This window comes from Mustela putorius, unplaced genomic scaffold (assembly GCF_011764305.1).
Source record: "Mustela putorius furo isolate JIRA1106 unplaced genomic scaffold, ASM1176430v1.1 tig00000174_pilon_pilon_pilon, whole genome shotgun sequence".
Taxonomy (NCBI): Eukaryota; Metazoa; Chordata; class Mammalia; order Carnivora; family Mustelidae; genus Mustela; species Mustela putorius.
Genome location: NW_025421304.1, coordinates 40,289,069 through 40,307,010, shown reverse-complemented (window position 1 = coordinate 40,307,010; position 17,942 = coordinate 40,289,069). Strand labels below are relative to the sequence as shown.

The 17,942-nt window shown below is 59.1% G+C and overlaps 1 protein-coding gene and 1 long non-coding RNA gene across 4 annotated transcripts in view; one reads left to right on the top strand and one right to left on the bottom strand.

Moving 5' to 3' along the window:
* Nucleotides 1–12,429, top strand: LOC106005940. The gene is made up of 5 exons (XR_001179677.2): nt 1–2,276; nt 3,753–3,929; nt 4,383–9,120; nt 9,441–9,760; nt 10,270–12,429. It is a non-coding gene; the product is annotated as an uncharacterized LOC106005940 (long non-coding RNA).
* The window catches only part of ATP2C2 (ATPase secretory pathway Ca2+ transporting 2), a 58,253-nt gene continuing 42,912 nt past the window's right edge, over nt 2,602–17,942 (bottom strand). Inside the window, exons 12-27 of one of the 3 annotated variants that reach the window (XM_004753893.3) lie at nt 16,202–16,326; nt 16,013–16,110; nt 15,225–15,326; nt 14,312–14,401; nt 13,536–13,637; nt 11,452–11,608; nt 10,651–10,821; nt 9,860–9,957; nt 9,706–9,756; nt 8,623–8,789; nt 7,414–7,482; nt 7,207–7,323; nt 5,871–6,018; nt 4,452–4,550; nt 4,235–4,376; nt 2,602–2,954 (exon numbers count right to left, since the gene is read on the bottom strand). In XM_004753893.3, coding sequence (XP_004753950.2) covers nt 2,836–2,954; nt 4,235–4,376; nt 4,452–4,550; nt 5,871–6,018; nt 7,207–7,323; nt 7,414–7,482; nt 8,623–8,789; nt 9,706–9,756; nt 9,860–9,957; nt 10,651–10,821; nt 11,452–11,608; nt 13,536–13,637; nt 14,312–14,401; nt 15,225–15,326; nt 16,013–16,110; nt 16,202–16,326 — 1,855 coding nt within the window. In that variant the 3' untranslated portion in view covers nt 2,602–2,835. Of the gene's footprint in view, nt 2,955–3,826; nt 3,964–4,234; nt 4,377–4,451; nt 4,551–5,870; nt 6,057–7,206; nt 7,324–7,413; nt 7,483–8,622; nt 8,790–9,705; nt 9,757–9,859; nt 9,958–10,650; nt 10,822–11,451; nt 11,609–13,535; nt 13,638–14,311; nt 14,402–15,224; nt 15,327–16,012; nt 16,111–16,201; nt 16,327–17,942 lie in introns of those variants that run through there. The other 2 variants (XM_013056974.2, XM_013056975.2) reach the window with 2 other exon arrangements.

The window sequence follows — 17,942 nt, the reverse complement described above, 5'->3', positions numbered from 1 at the left end:
CGCCCTAAGACCTCATTCTTTTTATAGCTGGGTAATGTTCTCGGGGTGCCTGGGTGGCTCAGTTGGTTAAGTATCCCAACTCTTGATTTCAGCTTAGATCTTGTTCTCGGGGTGGGAAGATCGAGCCCCCCATCGGGCCCGTGCTGGGTGAGGAGCTGCGTAAGATGCCCGCGCTCTTTCCTTCTGTGCCCCCCAAACCCCCTCCCATTGAGCACACGTGCTCGCTCTCTCCCAAAAGCGGGGCGCAAGGTCTCATTCTCTCTCTGGCTGAGTGATACTCCTTTGGATGTGTGCCACATTTTCTGAGTCCGCTCATCTGTGGATGGACCAGACGCTGCTTTCGCGTTTTGGTCATTATAAATAATGCTGCAATAAACACGAGGGCAAATACCTTTTCGAGTTAGTGTTTTTTCATTTTCATTGGTTCCTCGGAAAGTTAAAACTAGAATCACCACAGGACCCAGTAATTCCACTACGACAGATTTACTGTTTCTCTTATCTTTTAGGGATGGTCTCACGGGGTCATGTCTACGAACTCTGCCGAATCCTAGATCCCAAAGACTTTTCCCCCTCTTTTTCTTCTGGGTTTTCATCTGGGGCTCACTTTGAGTTCGTTTTTGTGGAAGGCAGGAGGCTTGAGTCGAGGGTGGCTTTCTCGGTGTTCCAACGCCATTTATTGAAATGATGTTTTCTTCATTAACTTGCTTTTGGATTGGTGTCCAGTGTCACAAGATTTCCTTTTTGGGGGAACGGTTTAAACTACGTCGCTGACCTTAGAAGTCTGGGGACTAATCAGATCACTGCATAGTAACGTGTTGCAGTCCTCCGTGGTTTTCACGGAATTGCTTTATTTAACCTGTTGAATTTCTGTGCCTGAGGGTCTCAGGATTCCTGCTGGAGTATCTTCAGGGAACTGTCGTGATCAGCCACGTCCTTCCCAACATGAGCCATCTGTCTTTTTCCTTTGGCTAACCCTCTAGCAAGACTGGCCATTCTTTTGGTATCTTCGAGGAACTAGCTTTTGATATGATTTTTGTCCAAAATCAAAAATCTTGGACTCCCCTGCTTTCTGCTGTTTCCTGTTTTTATTTTGGTCACTGTCCCTCTGCTGCTGATGGGTATGTGTTCTAGAAATGAGAGTCAAGCTCAGTTGCTTCAAAGGTGTTCAGGTCTGCAGCATTTTGGTGAAAAGACGGCTTACAGTTGCCTGTGATCTGATTGATGCATTTTACTTTAGAGTCTGCAGTTGGGGTCTTAGGTAGCAAGGTTTCACCTGTCCCTGGTAGTAGTAGTTACTGTTTTCTCTTTTACGCGGACAGTCTACCGGGGGCTGTTCTGTACGGCGTGTTAGTGAGGGATTTCTGGATAGGAGTAAAGACTAAGAGTACCTTTTGATGCTGTTACTGCAAGTATCGGTCAACCCCGGTTCTTTTTGATGATTTAAGGGGCAACACGGTGCTGGGAGGGGCCCCTGAATCCGACCCCGGTGAGCCCCAGGCTGTGGGGGTGGCCAGAGTCGGCCTGCCCTGCTCAGGAGTTAGCAGGGCTGGGCAGCTGCTGGGTGGCCATCACCCCTGCCTGAATGTCTTCCTCTCCAGGCCGCGCCCTCGATCATCTTTGCGGTGGGATGGCACCTGTGTGTCTCCCCATTTAGCTCTGGTGTCCCCAGTGGGGGTCACGGCAGGGTTGGGGGAGGATAGTGACCCCAGGCCGTGCATCTTCCTTCTAAGGAATCTGAACTTTGCCTGGGAGCTGCAGGGGTCCACTCTGACCTCCCTCCCCTGCTCTGGCCCAGGCGTTACCACCCCAGGCAGCCGGTTACTTTTCTCTATTTGGGCAGGCTCTGGTGCCCAGCTCTTTGACCAAGCACCAGTCAAGCTGTTCCCGTGAGATTTTTTAGGGGTGCTCCACATTACAGTTCGTCGGCTCTGGATCACGGTGGTGGCCTCCTGAACGTGGTGACTCTCCTCTAACCAGTTGAAGACTTAAGAGAAAGGCCTGGGATGTCCGAGAAGGGAGGAGTCCCTGTGGGCGCGCTCCGGAGCTGCAGCCCTTACAGCAGGTGAGCCGGCCTCTTCCGACAGGTCTGTGTCCCTCCCTCTCCCTAATACCTGGCGGCAGGGCTGCTGGGGACAGCTGTGGCTCCTTTCACAGGCTCTGCTCCTCCGTGGCCGCTTCCTGCCTGGCTCCCGCCCTCCCCAATCCACCGTCTTTACCAAAGGTCCTGGGGCTCGTCCTCAGGCAGCTGGGAGATGCTCCGGGTCCCGGGGCTGGAGGTAAAGGCCCTTTACTGTTCCCCTTCAAAGAATGGGTCTGGTTCATGCTGCTCAGAGAGGGACCATGGGTCACCCCGGACGTGGTCATGAAAAACAGGCTTTGTGGGTTTCCAGAAGTGGCATCAGATTCCCCGTCCGGCTGCGGAGGGAGAAGGTGGATCAGGCGTGGGCGCAGCCTCTACAAAATGCCTCATATCCCCCTCCTGAGGGTTGAGGTGATGGAGTGGTGGTGGCCCTCGGGCGACCAGATGCTCCGGCCCCGGGGCTGGACCCCTGATCTTCCTCACCCGGGAGCTGCGGGAATACACTCTGGAGGCAGCCGTGGTTCATACAAATCACCGCGATTTAATAAATAGCGAGCTGTTTCCGGGCGCTCTGCTCGGGGCCCGTCCCGGGGGTAGAGATGGGGTCGGACGCAGGCCCGGGCTGGCCGAGCTGCAGAGCCGAGGGAGAGGCCCGGCGCTCCGTGTCCTGGCAGCGGCCCTCTGGCGAGGGGCCGGGGGAAGGGCCACAGTCCCGTCCACTAGAGATGATTTAGGATTTCGCACAGCCGGGTCCCCTAGATGTGATCTGGGTGAGTCTGGGCTTTCCTGGCTCTGCAGAAGAATTTTTCACAGAGTTTGAGGAGCTCGGACACGATGAACACAGACGAGGCCAATCCGGTTAAAAGCAGCAAATCTGCCGGCAAGGGGAGGAAGACAGGAGTCAGCACGGGTTGAACCCCTGCCGCGGGCCTCTGCCCCGAAGGGGCGCTGCCAGCTCACAGGAGCCTCAGCCCGGAGCGCCTCTCCCTCCCTTTTTGTCTTCAGTCACAGCGGACCCCAGAAGTGGGGGGGGGGACCCGGGGAGTTGAGGACCAGACCCTTCCCTTCCTGGGAGCCCATGCTTCAGCCCGGGGTCCTACACGTGGCAGAGCCAGCTCCACGCGGACCGCCCGGTCCTTCCAGGTGGTCCCGGGCTGGGGCCGGGGTGTGGCACCCACCCGAGCTGGCAGAGGACCCTGACCCTCCTCCCCGCCGTCCTGAGGGCAGACCCCCCAACCCTGGCTCCGGGCTCCCCGGGCGGCCCACCCTGACTCGTTCCAGTGGGTCAGTCCCTAGAGCTGCCCCTGTCCCCACGGTGTCTTACTGCCCGAACCTTCCCTGGGTCCCTGTTGCCAATAACTCAGCACAAACACGGGGCCCCACCAACCACACCCCAGCCTTTAGCTTTGGTAAAGCTGACTTAGTTCCCTGCGGGGAGGACCAGCCAGTAAAGTTCTTCTTGTCTGTAGCTGTAGGGCACTCGGCGGGGACCCACATGGACCCTGCTGTTAGATTTTGGGGAAAAGCGAGCAGACGGTCCCCAGTCTGGCCCAAGGGGTCCAGGGCTCTCGCGTCCCCCACCTCTGACCTATGTCCTGACCCAGGGATGTGTCAAAGCCACAGCTCAAACCTCCTCCTCCTGACTGTCCCCTCTTCCCGTTTGTGCTCACAGTCACCTCAGCTGCAGGCAGAGGCGCACAGGTCACTCTGGGCGTCTAACAGAGAGCTTGGACCTGCGGTCGGCCTGGGCGGAGGCCAGGACAGGTGTGCTCAGGTGGGGGACAGCCGTGGGCCTCAGTTCCTGTCTTTTCCAGAAGGAGCTACTAGGCGACTTGCTCCCTGTCGTGAGGTGAGTGGGCGTCCGAGACACACCGGCCCACTGCCTGTGGGGGCACACGGAGCCCAGACTCGCCCACCATGGCGCAGCCCCCCGCCCTTGCTGTCTCTGCCGTGTGTGCTTGGAGCTGCCCACCTGGGGACAAGGGGCCAGGAGGCCACGTCCCCTCCTGCCATCAGTGGTCCTCACGGGGGAGGTCCCTCTTCTCTGGTTCCCTCAGTATTCTATCACCCTCCCCCTCGGGCCCCCGAGTGTGCAGGCAGATGGGGGCGGGGACAGGTGCTGGCCCCCGCAGACCCGTCCTCGCGGCCACGCACCGAGAGCGCCCAGGTTCTCCGTCTGGAAGACCTTCTGCAGGGGCGGGATGTAGATCACGGCCAGCTGCCCCAGAACGGACCCCAGCACCGAGTACAGGAACATGCGGTTCCGGAGAAAACCGATCTCAGCTATCAGCTTGGTCTGCAGGAGGGGGAGGACACATCAGCGCTTCCCACTGAGAACAGCCCACTGAGAACAGCCCAGCTCGGGGCTCACCTGAGAGCGGCAGGTCAAGGCGTTGAAGAGGTCGAAGAACACAAAGCAGGTGAAGGTCATGGTGGTGGCACGTGGGGTGCCGGCCTTGTCTGCGGGGATCTGGAACACAGGCACGGGAAGAGGGCGTCCGGGAAGGCCGTGTGCTTCCCACAGCGAACTCGACCTTCACCAAGAGCCAGAGGCTGCAGCAGCTCCAGGTGGGCCCGATACCCCCCCACAAGCAGCCGTGAGCAGCTTTCTTGGGAACTGACCAGGACCTCCCCCTTGGGCTGGAGGCAGCTGCTGTTACAGGGGACACGTGGCTCAGACCCGCCCCCCGCCCAAGCCAGCCCCGGCCGCTGGAGGGGCCGGCAGCCCGTCCTCAGGAACCTGGGCTGCTCCCCACACCCGAGCTGAAACCTTGCACAGATAAAGGGAATGTTCCTTCCTCAGCAGGTGACCCTGCAGCATGGAGGGGACATTGCTCCAGCCACACCCACGGAGCAGAAGGTCCCAGAGGAAGGCAGGGGATGGCCCTGGCTCTGGTGTGGCTGCTCGGACGTGAGACAGAGCTCCCTCCCCTCGACACCTCTGGGCGGGACACCTCCGCAGGTGAGAGGGACTCATGTTCGCGCCCGAACGTCCCCCTGCCCAGGGGAGGGGGTGAAGAGCCCGTCCTGCTTGGGCTTTGCACAGAGTCCTGGTCCAGCAAATGACCCTGTGGGGGCCAGGGGGCGGGGGCGGGGGCGGGTGTGGCGAGTTAGAGCCTGACTCCGCAGTCCTGGTGGGCACCCAGGAGTCTGTGTCTCTGGAGCGGTGGAGGCTGCTGTTGGGGACCCTGTGCTCAGGATCACGTGTGAGTCCGGGAGGGCCTGGGTCCCCTTCCCCGCCAGGGGGCGCACACAGGCTGCCTGAGTCGAGAATTCCCACCTTCCGTGGCAGGTGAGAATTTGGGGAAAAACAAAGCTGTTCCTCTGGGGGCGAGGCTCAGAAAAACTGAGAATCTGTGGGGACCCAGTGGCCCATGCCCCTTGGTGCATGTGGCACCTTCCTGGTTCCCCAGTCAGAGCACTGCACCCAAAGGGGACCGGTAAGTTCCCACAAGTGATCGTCTCAGGGAACAAGCATCCAGTCCTTGCTTCCTAGGAAATGTGCCACTGTTTCCAGGACGGAACACCGCCGCAGGTCCCGTGTAGAATAAACTCATTTCTGGTCCATGCCTGGGCGGCCTCCCGTCCCTCCACCTGCCCAGCACCCCTCAAAGTGGGGTCCTGATCCCCTGCCTTCCCTCCAGGACGGCCCCCTGTACGCATACGCGCATCTCCCGTCGGAGGCTGAGCCCCACGGCCGGGCAGGGACCGTCCACACCCACGGCCCGAGTCTCCCCCATCTGCGGCTTAGCCAGTAGTGGCTTAGTGAGTCCATGAGGACCGGCCTCACCTCTTTCCAGAAGATAAAGAGTGTCCCGCTGATGATGACGGCCGCCGACAGCAGGGTCTTGAGGATGAGGGCTCTACTGAGGATGGTGTCCTTGACGTTCCGCGGCGGCTGCTGGAGGGCGTCTCTGTCCACGGGCTCTACCCCCAAGCTGCTCGGAACACGACACGGGCGCCGGGACGTAAACCACTGAGAAGGGGACACGTCAGCCAGCCAGGCAGAGGCCGAACAAGCACATCGGAGGCGGAGCCCGAACCTTCCAGGCCCCCTGCCCAGCTCCCCAGGCACCCCCGGCTGAGAGGTCGGGGGTCGGGGGGCCCAGCCCCCCCAGGCCGTCCACCCAAGCCCGGGCCGGTCCCGCGCTCACACGAGCCTCCCTTCACGTGCTCTGTCCCTTCCCTAACAGCCAAGCCCGCCCCTTCCACGGTGACCCCGCCCCCAGCCTGGGCCCCACGGGCAGCCCTTCCCTTCACCATCCCTGAGCACCGTGAAGGAAGACCCCCCCCCACCAGAACCAGCCACACCACGGTCCTGGAACCACCCCAGGTCCCCTCTCGTGCTCAGGTAACGTCCATCACAAGGGGACACCCCAGTGGGCTGAAGAAATGGGCTCCAGGCCCTGCCCACCGCAGAGCCCCCAGTGACGGAGGGACCCCTGCCTCCCGGGGACTGTGAAACAGCGGTATTGGGGCTAGACCAGCAGGAGGCAGTGCGGGGGGCACTGAGGAGTAAGTGGGCTGGGGGCCCCCCTCACTGCTGGCCCCAGGGGGACTGAGTAGGGCTGTTGCCCCAAGCAGCTGTCACCGGTGACGCCGAGTGAGCGTGGGTGATGGAGCGCGTGTCAGACGCAGTCCGCTGGAGCGACACGCTGTGTGCAGAGCTGGTCCTTCTGCCCCTTTCAGCCTGCCTAACGCTCCCTTCTCAGCCAGCCAGCAACTCGCTGACCAGCCGCTGTGTGCCAAGTCCGTTCTAGGAGCCGGGGAGACTGACAGAACAGAACAGCATCACAAACCTTGTCCAAGGGGAGCTGGATCGGAATCAGATAAGCAAGGACAAGGACGTACATGTATATTTTCTCCTCCGGGGAAAAACAAAGCAGGGTACAGTGACTGAGAGCCAGGAGGCTGCTGTTAGGGTAATCAGGGAGGACTTCTTGGAGGTGGTGACCTCACGAGAGGCACAGAGCCTTGGCGCTGCGCAGGAGCATCCCTCACGGACCCTGGCTGCCCAGACAGATGCTTCCTCCCCTGCACCGCAGTCAGCTTCTCTGGGACTCCTGGGGACAGTGGCTGCACCCACACTCCGGGGTGCAGTTCTGGCCGCCCACCTGGTGCCTCACCTCTGTGCCGGTGGCCCGTCCATGATGATGTTGATCCACAGGATCTGCATGGCGTTGAGGGGGCTGGGCAGGTTGCACACGGTGGACAGAGTGATGAGGCTCAAGGCCGAGATGCTCCTGCGGGGACACATGTGGGCAGGTCGATGGCGGCTCGCCAGATGCGTGCGCAGCACCTGCTGCCACTGGGAGCTGCGGGCCTTGACTTACGTGCTCAGCTGGAACCGGACGAAGTTTTTGATGTTGTGAAAAATCCCTTTGCCTTCCTCCACTGCACTCCTGCGAGAGAGAGAGCATTTATTCACGGTGGTGTCAGCGGGGATGGCCTCATGCTCGGGTGCCCCTTCCTGTTGCGCTGCTCGAGGCCATGCCCGCGCAGGACAACGATGTCCTGTTGGCACCAGCAGGCGCTGGGGACTGGACCGTGAGCCACGATGCCCCCTTCTGCCCCCAAACCGGCTTACTCTCCCGCCCACCTGGAGCTTGGGACTCTTGAAGCAACAAACCCACCTCGGGGAGTCCCACAAGAGGCACAGCAAAACCAACCAAACCCAGACCTGCTCCTGAGCTGCTGGGGCGTGGCCAGGGGGAGAATTGGGAAGCTGAAAAGTCATCTAGAAAACTCTGCAGAAGTCCTTTAAAAAAACGATCTCGAGGCATGAATGCAGAAAACTGCCCAATCTTTTTTTCTACTAAAGTTTTTTGCAAAAGTTAAAATGACAGCTTTACTTATTAACTGCATCTTGTGACCTCCCCCCCCCCCCCCGCACCACGGGGGAAGGACACTGAGGACTGCTGCGGAGAATCCGTTTGTAAAGAAAAGATCCTTCTGCAAAGTCCGAAATCACAGCCAACTTCAGTCTTTGTTCAGATCCGTGGTATTTTCTCCCGCCCCCAGTGACTTCAGTTTACTTAGAAGGGAAGACTTCATTAGAACAAATCAAAATTAGATCTAGAGGGCAGGCAACTGTTTTTAAGGAAACAAAAAAAGGTGAAGAAAACAGGTGCTCGGCCATCTGGCAGCCGGAGCTCCTGCGCGCCTGAGGCGTCCATGTCCGCACGAGCACGACCTCAGACTCAAACCCTACATTGAGCTCTACGGGTGAGCATCTCCGGGTCTGGCCTCCGCGTGCTCCCGCTCTCGCTATTGGCAGCCAGGGCGGTCTAGGATTTCCCCCAAACGGTGCGGCAGCGACCACATGGGCACGCGCCTCTGTCTGCAAGCACCTGGTCCTGGCTTTCCCTCTGCTGCACCCTCGGGCTACAAAAGGGTTCGCTCGCCTGTGTCTGCAGCACCCCCATCCCCGGGTGCTGTGTGAGCCCGGACACCCATCTCCCTGGCACGACGGAGCCCCGGGGTGGGCAGCTGGTTACGCCATGCGTTTCTGCCCCTAAAAACCCCACCTGCGGATAACTCACATGATGGCTGAGAAGTCATCGTTCACCAGGACCATGTTGGCGGCCTCTTTGCTAACGTCTGTCCCCGTCTGCCCCATGGCGATCCCGATGTCCGCAGACTTGAGGGCGACAGCGTCATTCACCCCGTCCCCTGTCATGGCCACGATCGCCCCGCATTCCTGCAAAGCCTTTGGAAAAAAGAGGCAAGTGGAGGCTGCAGCCCTTCCAGAACCTCCCTTCCCTTTGGATGCTCTGCCTCTCCCTCTGCATGGCCAACAGCAGAGGCCCCCTCTGGAGTCAGCTGGCCGGACTCTGAGTCCCAGACATGCCGGCACCCTGGGGAGCTGGCACTGCGGGAGCTCGGCAGGCCCCGAACCTCTCAGACTCAGCTTCTCCATCTGCAGAGTGGGGACAACCGTCCCTCCTCTGTGAGAGCCACACTGCGACGGCCGGTGTCGGGCTCCCTCTCCACTAACAAAGATGGGTCCACCGCTTTCCCCTGAAACCACGTGGCAGCCAGTAAGTCTTCATGTTTGCTCTTAGGAATACCACGCGTGCAGACTTGCTCCCTAGAACTACACCCGCCCCCCCCCATCAAGAGCATCGAGGATCAAACAGCCCAGGCCACAGAGCACATCTTCGGATGCGCACATGCGGGAGGCCAGGGCTGCGGTGGGGGCCCCCTCCCTGCGCGGGCAGGAGACCGTGTCCGCTCTGCTGGGTACCCGCTGCGGGCAGGGCACTGTGCTGGGCGCTCCACGGCCTGGCCCCTCTGTTCCTCTCACCGGCCTTGTTACCAGCTGATGTCATTCATACGACCCCCTCCCCCCCGTTTACAGATGGGGAAACTGAGGCCTGGAGGTAACTAACAAGAATAAGGCCAAAGATCGCTCGGCTAACAGAGACCAGCTGCTTTTCCTTTCTCTCTGCACCACCCCGTTCCGGCTCCTGTTTTTGGTGTATGTGGCCAAGGTCCCCCCTGTGCTCCAGCCCGGTTTGGGGACCGCCGAGGCTCCCGCCAGCTTGGGCCCTGGACCACCCGGAGCAGAGCCCCTGCCACCGTCCTGGACTGGCCCTGACGGACCCACGAGGCTCCCAGCTCACCTTTATGATTTTGAGCTTGTGCTTCGGGCTGGTCCTGAAGAAGACAGACACCTGGGTACGAGGCACAGAAGAGCAGAGAGTCCGTGACCTTGGAGCTAAAACTCTCCCTCCTCCCCCCAGCGAGACCCCCACCCCCACCCCGGGAGGACCGCACCTTCCCGACGCAGTCAGCCAGCTCTTCCTGCTCCATATTCTCCACCTCGGCCCCGGACATGGCCTTCAGCTTCCCGTTGCACAGGCCAATGTTCCTTCCTGTGGGGGCGGAGAAGCTGTCTGAGCGCTGCCTCCCAAGCCTGAGGCTGTTCCCGTGCCCTCCCCCCCCCCCCCCCCCCGTAGGCACCTGCCTGACCCCCATCCCTGCCTGGGCCACACAGAGTGATGGCTGCCGCCCACCACACACATGCCGTGTCACACGGAATTAACTGGCAACAGAGGGCTTGTGCTCCCCGCTTTAAAGCCAAGGAAAGGGAGGGTAGGGGCTTCCCCAAGGTTGCGGAGTGGGCGATGCGTGATGCTGGAACCAGATGTGGTTTTGTCTGATTCTGGACTCTGATCTTTTCACAGGCTGGGGGCCTTGAGACCGAGCGGGGAGCACAGCAAGGTGTGACCCTCATTCCGGCAGCAAGTGTAGTGACAGGAAGGGTGTGGCTGGCCCTCTGCAGGCGAAGAGCCTGGAGGTCAGTGGCTCAGTGACTTGCCAAGGTCTCACGTCTGGTGGCAGAAGCCACCCCAGAAGTGAACACAGGAATGACGCTGCCTGGGTGGGGACGTGAGCTCGAGGACGAAAGCCCCCGGGCTGCAGGACGTTGACAGTGGACACAAAGGCTCTCCCCTTCAGAGGACCGGCCCACGTTTTAGGGCCAGTCCTCTGAAGGTGGAGCGCTGGTCCTCGAAGCTCACGGTCACTGTGCGCCAACCGGACACGCCCCTGCCCGGCCCACTGACCTATGGCGGAGGCGGTCTCCAGCCCGTCGCCCGTGATCATCTTCACCGACACGCCCGACTGGCAGAGCAAACGCACAGCCTCCTTCACGCCAGCCCTCGGAGGGTCGATGATGCCGACGAGCCCCAGAAAAGTCAGGCTCCCCAGCTCGGGCCCAGAAGCCAGGGCCAGCACTGAGGAGAGACCAAGAGGCACAGAAGGTCCACGGGGGGCCAAGGGGACCACGAAGTCCCCCGTCAGCCCGGCTCCTCTGCGTCCCAGATCCGCCTCGCCTGTGCGGGGCTCCCCCACGCTCGGCCGGCCCACGCGGGGCAGCAGCTGTGCACTGCTGGCCCCGAGACAGAAACAGAGACAACCTGACCCGCAGAAAGTGACTTTTGTCCGCTGGGGGCATCCAGCCCAGCCTCGCCCCAGAGCCCCAGTGCGAGAGGCCGGAAGGAGAGCCGTGAGCGGGGGTGCCGCGGCACATCCCAGCAGCTCTTCTGGTCTCTGCTCTCGCTGTCGGCCCTTTTCGGGGAGCGGCTGCAGGGGCAAGACATGTGCAGGAGGGCACTGCGGGTGACAGGCTCCGGCTGCTGGCTCTCCCTGGCCTGGACTCCTGAGCACCAGTGCTCTGGAGCGGGGCCTGTGAGAGCCGCCCGCCCGTTTTGCCCGTTTCCCATCGGCCCATTCGCTCCTCGCTTGCTTCACTCCCGGCACGCACCGCCCGACGGCCGTCCTGCTCCCTCCCCTTACCAAGAACCCTGCCTTAGTGGGTTAGTGGTTAGTGCACACGAAAGGTCCGCGTGCACTGAGGTACTGACCGCGCAGGCCGAGGGTGCCCATCTCCTTCTCCTGCTGCCGGTAGAAGGCCCGCTGCTGGGGGGTCAGCGGCAGAGGGATGCCGCCGTGGTTGTACGTGCTGCAGGAGTTCACCACCTCTTCCAAGGCCCCCTTCATGAAGTAAATGTCCTCCTGGTCCTGGGGAAAGAAAAGAAAGCCCCTGTCATCGGATGCCTCGGCTCTCGGTGACCGGCCCCTCGTGCCCACGGAGAGGCTGCCGGCGGGGCTGTTCCTCGCGGAGCACCCTGCTCACCGGCGCAGCGCAGGACCGGCCACGGGACACCACCCGCCCGCGGCAGGATCCAGGCGGATCTTTGACCCGCACCCGCCTCTCTGACGTCCCCTGCCGATGTCCGGACGGCATCCCGGGCATTTCGGGAACTGCTTGTAGCCCAGGCACCGTCACACCCCTGCGTCGGGGACTGCGCGCTGCTGTCTCTGCTTAACGGCGGGTGTGGTTCCTGTTCTGTTCGCTGCCGCACGGGGCTCACTAAAGGGACCCGAACAAACCCCAACCGTCCTCTGCGGACTTCAGCTCTGGCTGCCGTGGATGGTAGCTCGGCGCAGAAGGCGTGGTGCCACTGTGGGTGACTCTGTCCCCCGCGTGGACATAGAGCCTGCATGCCGATGCCGGGCCGGAAAGAGCTCTCGTGAACGGATACGGGAAGCTGTCTGAGACCTCACCGTAGGGGGGAAACAGCAAATTACAAACACGATCTCCAGCATGACCTGAGGTCAGCACCCTTATGGTGCTGTGCGCCCATTTAGGACCTGGAACATTCCATCCCGGACTGCTGGGGGGGGTGACGGGTCAGGAGAGAGGAGCAGAGTCTAAGGACCTCTCATTTTTTAAAGTCGCACTTCCTTCATTTATTTCAATGAGATTATAATACCGTTGTCTTTGGGGAGAAAAAAGAAGATTTGAAGGCATTAAAGCATTAAAAAAACCTGTAACCCTTTTTAAGTGGGAAGGAGTCATGTGCCCGTCCGCTCACAGCAAAGGCCTGGAATGCGCTGGCCATGCCGCCCCCCACCCTGAACAACAGAGGAGTCTCCCAAGAGCAAAATGTGAAGGTTCTGGAAAGTGCAGGAGAGGTGTAAAGGGCTGGAGAAAAAGGTGGAAGATGATACTGGAAACTTGGGGGGAAAAACAGATCCCAAAGCCTTTTATCTGAAAATCTGAAAAGCTGCAGAAGGTTAAAAAAGAAAAAAAGGGGAAAAAGAAGCCGGCTGTCGTCCCCACGCTGGGAGAGCCGGGAGGGGTCTGTGGATGTTCAGGTCACTCAGAGCAGGGGCGCACACACGCACGTCCATGTACACACATGTGATGCCGACCGTGCTGGGTGCTGGGACGCACCTCCTGATCCCCCTTCCGGAAGGAAGACTGTCCCTACCTGGTGACGATCAAAGGTGCTTGTACCTGTAAAGAACTCAGCACCAGGGTGTGGAAAAGGACCCCCAAGTTAGCAAGGGGGTCACTATTAGCAGTGGGAGCATTCGTCCAAATGCCCCGCAAACACAGGTTCCTGGCTCTACACCCGATCTTCTTTTTAAAGAGAGAGTGAGTGAGTGTGTGTGTGTGTGTGTGTGTGTGTGTGTGTGTGTGTAGATTGCGAGCTTGGGCAGGTGCAGAGGGGGATGGAGAGGGAGGGAAAGAATCTCAAGCAGACGCCACGGGGGCTCAGAGCCCAACACGGAGGCTCGATCTCATGACCTTGAGATCACGATCTGAGCCAAAACCCAGAGTCAAACGCTCAACCTGGGGACCACCCAGGGTGCCCTGCACGCCTGATACTTCTGACTCTAAGGTTCTGGGTGGATCCTGAGAATCTGCATTTTACACGAATTCCCAGGGGATCCTGGTGGCCCAGGACCCCCCACTTGGAGAACTACTATTCTAGGAAAAGATCTCGGAGAGCCCACGATAAAGCTCTACTTGCAGTCACCAGTCACAGATTTCAGACTTGGTGGAAGCTGGGAGCTTCAACTCTCTCCCTGGCGCCTCCATTCTCCTTTCTTTGGGGTGTGGGAGGGCGGGCGGGCAGGGGCAGAGAAGCCAACTCACCTCGTTCTTGGGGCTGCATTGTGCTGCCATCCATTTCTGCTCCGAACTGAATGGAATCTCTTTTTTTCTCACGTATGAATCTTTAATATCACTCAAGTCCATCTAGGAGGGTAACACACGGGCTTCCAGTGAGTCATGCTAAACACGTCTCTATGCAAAGCTCCGGCCCCTTAAATTAGTCATGATTCGGGCCGTGACCTGCAGGGGAGAATCCAAGCACTGCGCTCACAGGGAAGGGCCACTTGCTTTCAAATGAAATGTCCCATTGGGAGAAGAAAGGTCTCGTTTCTCTCACTCAGGGACAGAACCAGCTTGGTCTTTGGGGACAGTTTCTGGTGTCCCGCCGCACTGCCCACCCCTTCGGCAGCGGGGACAGCCGTTCTGCCCGAGGCACTGGGCGCTCCATGGGGGCATTTCTGCCGAGTCGCAGACCCGGGGTCTGACCTCGGAGCCCTGCAATCAGTCAGGCACTCATCGGAAGGGGTCTTCCTGGAGGGGGGCTTGGGGCCCAAGAGGTGCCTTGCACTCCTGACTGTCCCCCCAGCACCTCCCTGGGGTCTGAGCCATGGGGCACAGGGATTGCCAGGAAGGGTGGCCCAGAGAATGTTCCAGAGCCACAGGGCATGTCAGTGACTGCCTGAGGACGTTTGGGGCCACTCTCTCCTGTTACCACTAAGCTTCCCCATTCCTCATCTGCTCAGACATGAGCTCAAATTCTGTCTCTAGTTCAGCCCCAAGTGCAAGAACTCGCGGCGCAGACGGTCAGAGGCCCCTACCTTCATGGCCAGCGCGATCAGGGCGCCTTCCGTGGGCTGTCCCATCACCGCGTTCTTTCTGATGACGGCGTTGTTGGCCACGCAGCCTGCCTGAAAGGAATGTCTGTAGTTCGGATTGGGACCTGGCACCCCTTGGGGTCCTGGACTCAGTCACACGCTGAAGGCTGGACCCATTTTGGGGGCGGGGCTGACCTGGGGGCAAGGGACAGGGTTTACTCTTCAAAATACATCAGAGTCCCCACCCTTCCACTGTCAATCTTCACCGAACGCTGGGGGCGGGTCCTCACGAGGAGGCCCTCGTAAGGCGCTATCACGGGGACAGGGAGGCGGACGGGACGGGTGTCTGCGGGGGGTGACGAAGTGTCCTGAAATTAGACGCAGCGGTGGCTGCGAACTTCGAGAAGGGACTAAAACCACTGACCCTACATTTCAAGGGGGTGAAATTTGTGCTGCAGAACTTGATGTTTCAACCAAAAATGATAAAAAAAAACAAAAACAAAAACAAAAAAACAGAAATAAACACAAAGAGAGCACGGAGGGCGGATCCCGGCCCCTCCCTCACTGCGCGACTCTACCAGCCGAGCCGAGCCGAGACCGCGTCTGGATTCAGGCCGGAGGGCACCCGGCATGGGCATGCGGGCACGAGGTGGCTGATACTGTTCTGATGAGCGACGAGCCCGGGCTCGCTGTCGCACCCTGGGTGGGCACCTTCTCAAGGCAGGCGTCCCAGGGAAGCCCCTCCCGCAGGCCGGGAGGAGGACAGAGGCTCTAGCTTGCTGCTCCCCTCACGTCCTCACCTGTTACTGGGACACCTGTCCCCTGGAGTGGCCCCGGCGTCACCCAGACCCAGGTGGCCCTCTCCCGTCCGCTCCTCTTCACGGCGTGTTACCGCCGCGGGGTCGCTGACACTCACCTCCACTAACCTCCCCACCGAGACGTTGCTGAACCGCGTCAGGACTTCCTTTGAGGGTAAGAGACGGACGGAGCCGTCGCCGTTATATCCAACTCCGCTGACCTGCAGGGTGAGGCCACAGGGACGATGTCACCGTGTGTGGTAAGACCCCCCCCCCAACTGTCCCATCATCTCTCTCCTGGGGCACCCACCCCAGGGACAGAATCCTACACACAAACAAGACGTCAGGCATGAAGCTGTCCCCAGCACGTGCACCAACAGAGGGCGGCCAACCTGCCCTGGCAGCCAGAGGGGGATACATAAGCCTTTGCAGCCCCCGAGATCTGACAGGACCCCGTGGCCCTGGGACGCGGGGCACCCAGGGAGCCATGACAGGCGACAGGTAAACCGAAGGGCGTGGCAGCCAGCCAGCCGAACTCTGCGGACACCTTTGCCTGCATGTTCTGCAGGACACAAAACGGCATGTTCAGGGAGCTTACAACTGTGCCAGAGCCACAGGGGAGAGACTGGAAAAACCCAAAAGGGACCATCATGGTCCATTTATCGCAGGCAGTTACGGGCAAATGTTTCTTTGCATCTGCAGTACATAATGAGCTTATTATTACCAGACAATGGCCCCAAATAAAGCTGGCTCCCTTAACTCGGTCATAGTGCTTGCTGCCGTTGGTGGCAAGGAAACTGTGCAGTAACTCATCTTTGTTTCTTCCTTGTTGCTTCCTAGAAGGTTCCGTGTACTTTTAGGAAGGAAAAGGTCTGTCTGGCACTGTGCACGGCGGCCCGGGGCTCACCTCAGCATGGAGCCCATCAGATGTCACCAGCTGGGTGACGGTCATCTCATTGGCGGTCAGAGTCCCTGTCTTATCTGAACAGATGACATTGCAGCAACCTAGCACAAGACAACCCCAGGTCAAACACCAGGGCCGAACCACTACCCCTTCCATCCCATATACAAGATCCCAGCCAGCGGAGTTCCTCACCCAGCGTCTCCACGATGGGTAACTTCTTCACGATGACACGCTTCTTGGCCATCCGCAGCACTCCCAGGACCAGTGTAACCGTGACAACAATGGGCAGACCCTCGGGAATGGCAGCCACAGCCAGGCTGGATCAAAAGGCCAGACGGGTCACCTTTAACATAAGCACTGAAGGATGACATGAATCCCAGCTGGGGTCGCCAACAGTTTGACCCAGTGAGGCATGTCCCCAGTGTCCCCAGTGTCAGTGAGGCATGTCCCCAGTGTCCCCCTCTGGTCTCTGTTCCCAATTCCATGATGCACCGGTCTCCTCCGGCATCCATGGCTCTGAGTTCTCCTGTGGCAAAACCCTGCTCCTGGGAATGGGCCTCCCCTATCAGACATCCACACTTTAGCATAAATTAGCCTCTCAGTTGTTTTGCCCCTTTAAGCACTTGTGCACTTAAATTACTGTCATTTATTAAGGAGAAAGGTCTTTGGATCCTTTGAAAGGAATTTCCAGAATTAGTAAGTGGGAAGTGGAATTTTTTGGTTCAAAAGGTCCTCTCTGAGTCCCCTGAATTTCACTTTTCACTGGTCTAGTTGTTTGGACACTTCCTGGTAAGGGAGCCAGACAAGGAAATCAAGGTTGAAGGAGGTGGTGACAAAGCTGTGCCTTTGACTATTGTAGCAAAGCTGTTTGGGTGCCTGTTCATTATTATTCCTCCAAGTCTTTCTGTACCGTGAGACCACACCCTCCCATTGCCAGGGCTGACTGGCTCAGAAGAGAACACGTGACCCCAGCCGGACCAGTGAGATTCTCTCTCGGGACTTTGAACGGGGGTAAAGAGGGTGGCTCCCTTCTGGTGGGCAGTGTGTCGACAGATGACGGGACGTTAAGGAGGGGTTCTTTTTGCCTCAAATCTGGCTCCAGAACTTCATGGTAGACTGGTTCCCCAATCCACACCCGCAGGCGTGGATGAGTCAAAGGGCTGGTGTGGGGCTCCCAACAGACGTTGGGCCAGTGGGGGAGGCAGAAGAGGTTTGGGGCCAGACTGGAGAGGTTTGGTGCCTCGGTGCAGAGCCGTGGGGGAGCGTCACCAGCCACAGCCACCACGGCTCACCCTCTGCACCAGGACATCCAGCAAAGCCCGGCAGGCACTCAGCAAATATTTGCTGGACAAACAGGGAACAGTGAGTTCAGGCACACCCCTGGCTCCACGGGTTCAGTTCCAGCCCCTGCCATAAAACGACCATCCCAACAAAGCAAGTGAACGAAACTTCTGGTCCCCAGTGCACATAAACGTTATGTTTACATGGTACTGCCCTCTATCAAGTGTGCAAGACCGCCGTGTCTAAAAACCCAACGTGTGTGGGCGCCTGGGTGGCTCAGTGGGTTAAGCCGCTGCCTTCGGCTCAGGTCATGATCTCAGGGTCCTGGGATCGAGCCCCGCATCGGGTTCTCTGCTCAGCAGGGAGCCTGCTTCCTCCTCTCTCTCTCTCTGCCTACTTGTGATCTCTGTCAAATAAATAAGTAAAATTTAAAAAAAAAAAAAAAAAAAAACCCAACGTGTGTCATCTAACTTAGAAATACTTCATTGCTAAAAAATGCTGACGATCAGCCGGGCTGTCAGTACACCCTGTCACTGATCACGGGTCACCATAAAAAAATAACAATGAGAAACTTTCCGATATTATGAGAGTTACCAAAATACGACACAGTGATGTGAAATGACCTAATTCTCTTGGGGAAAATGGCCCAGTG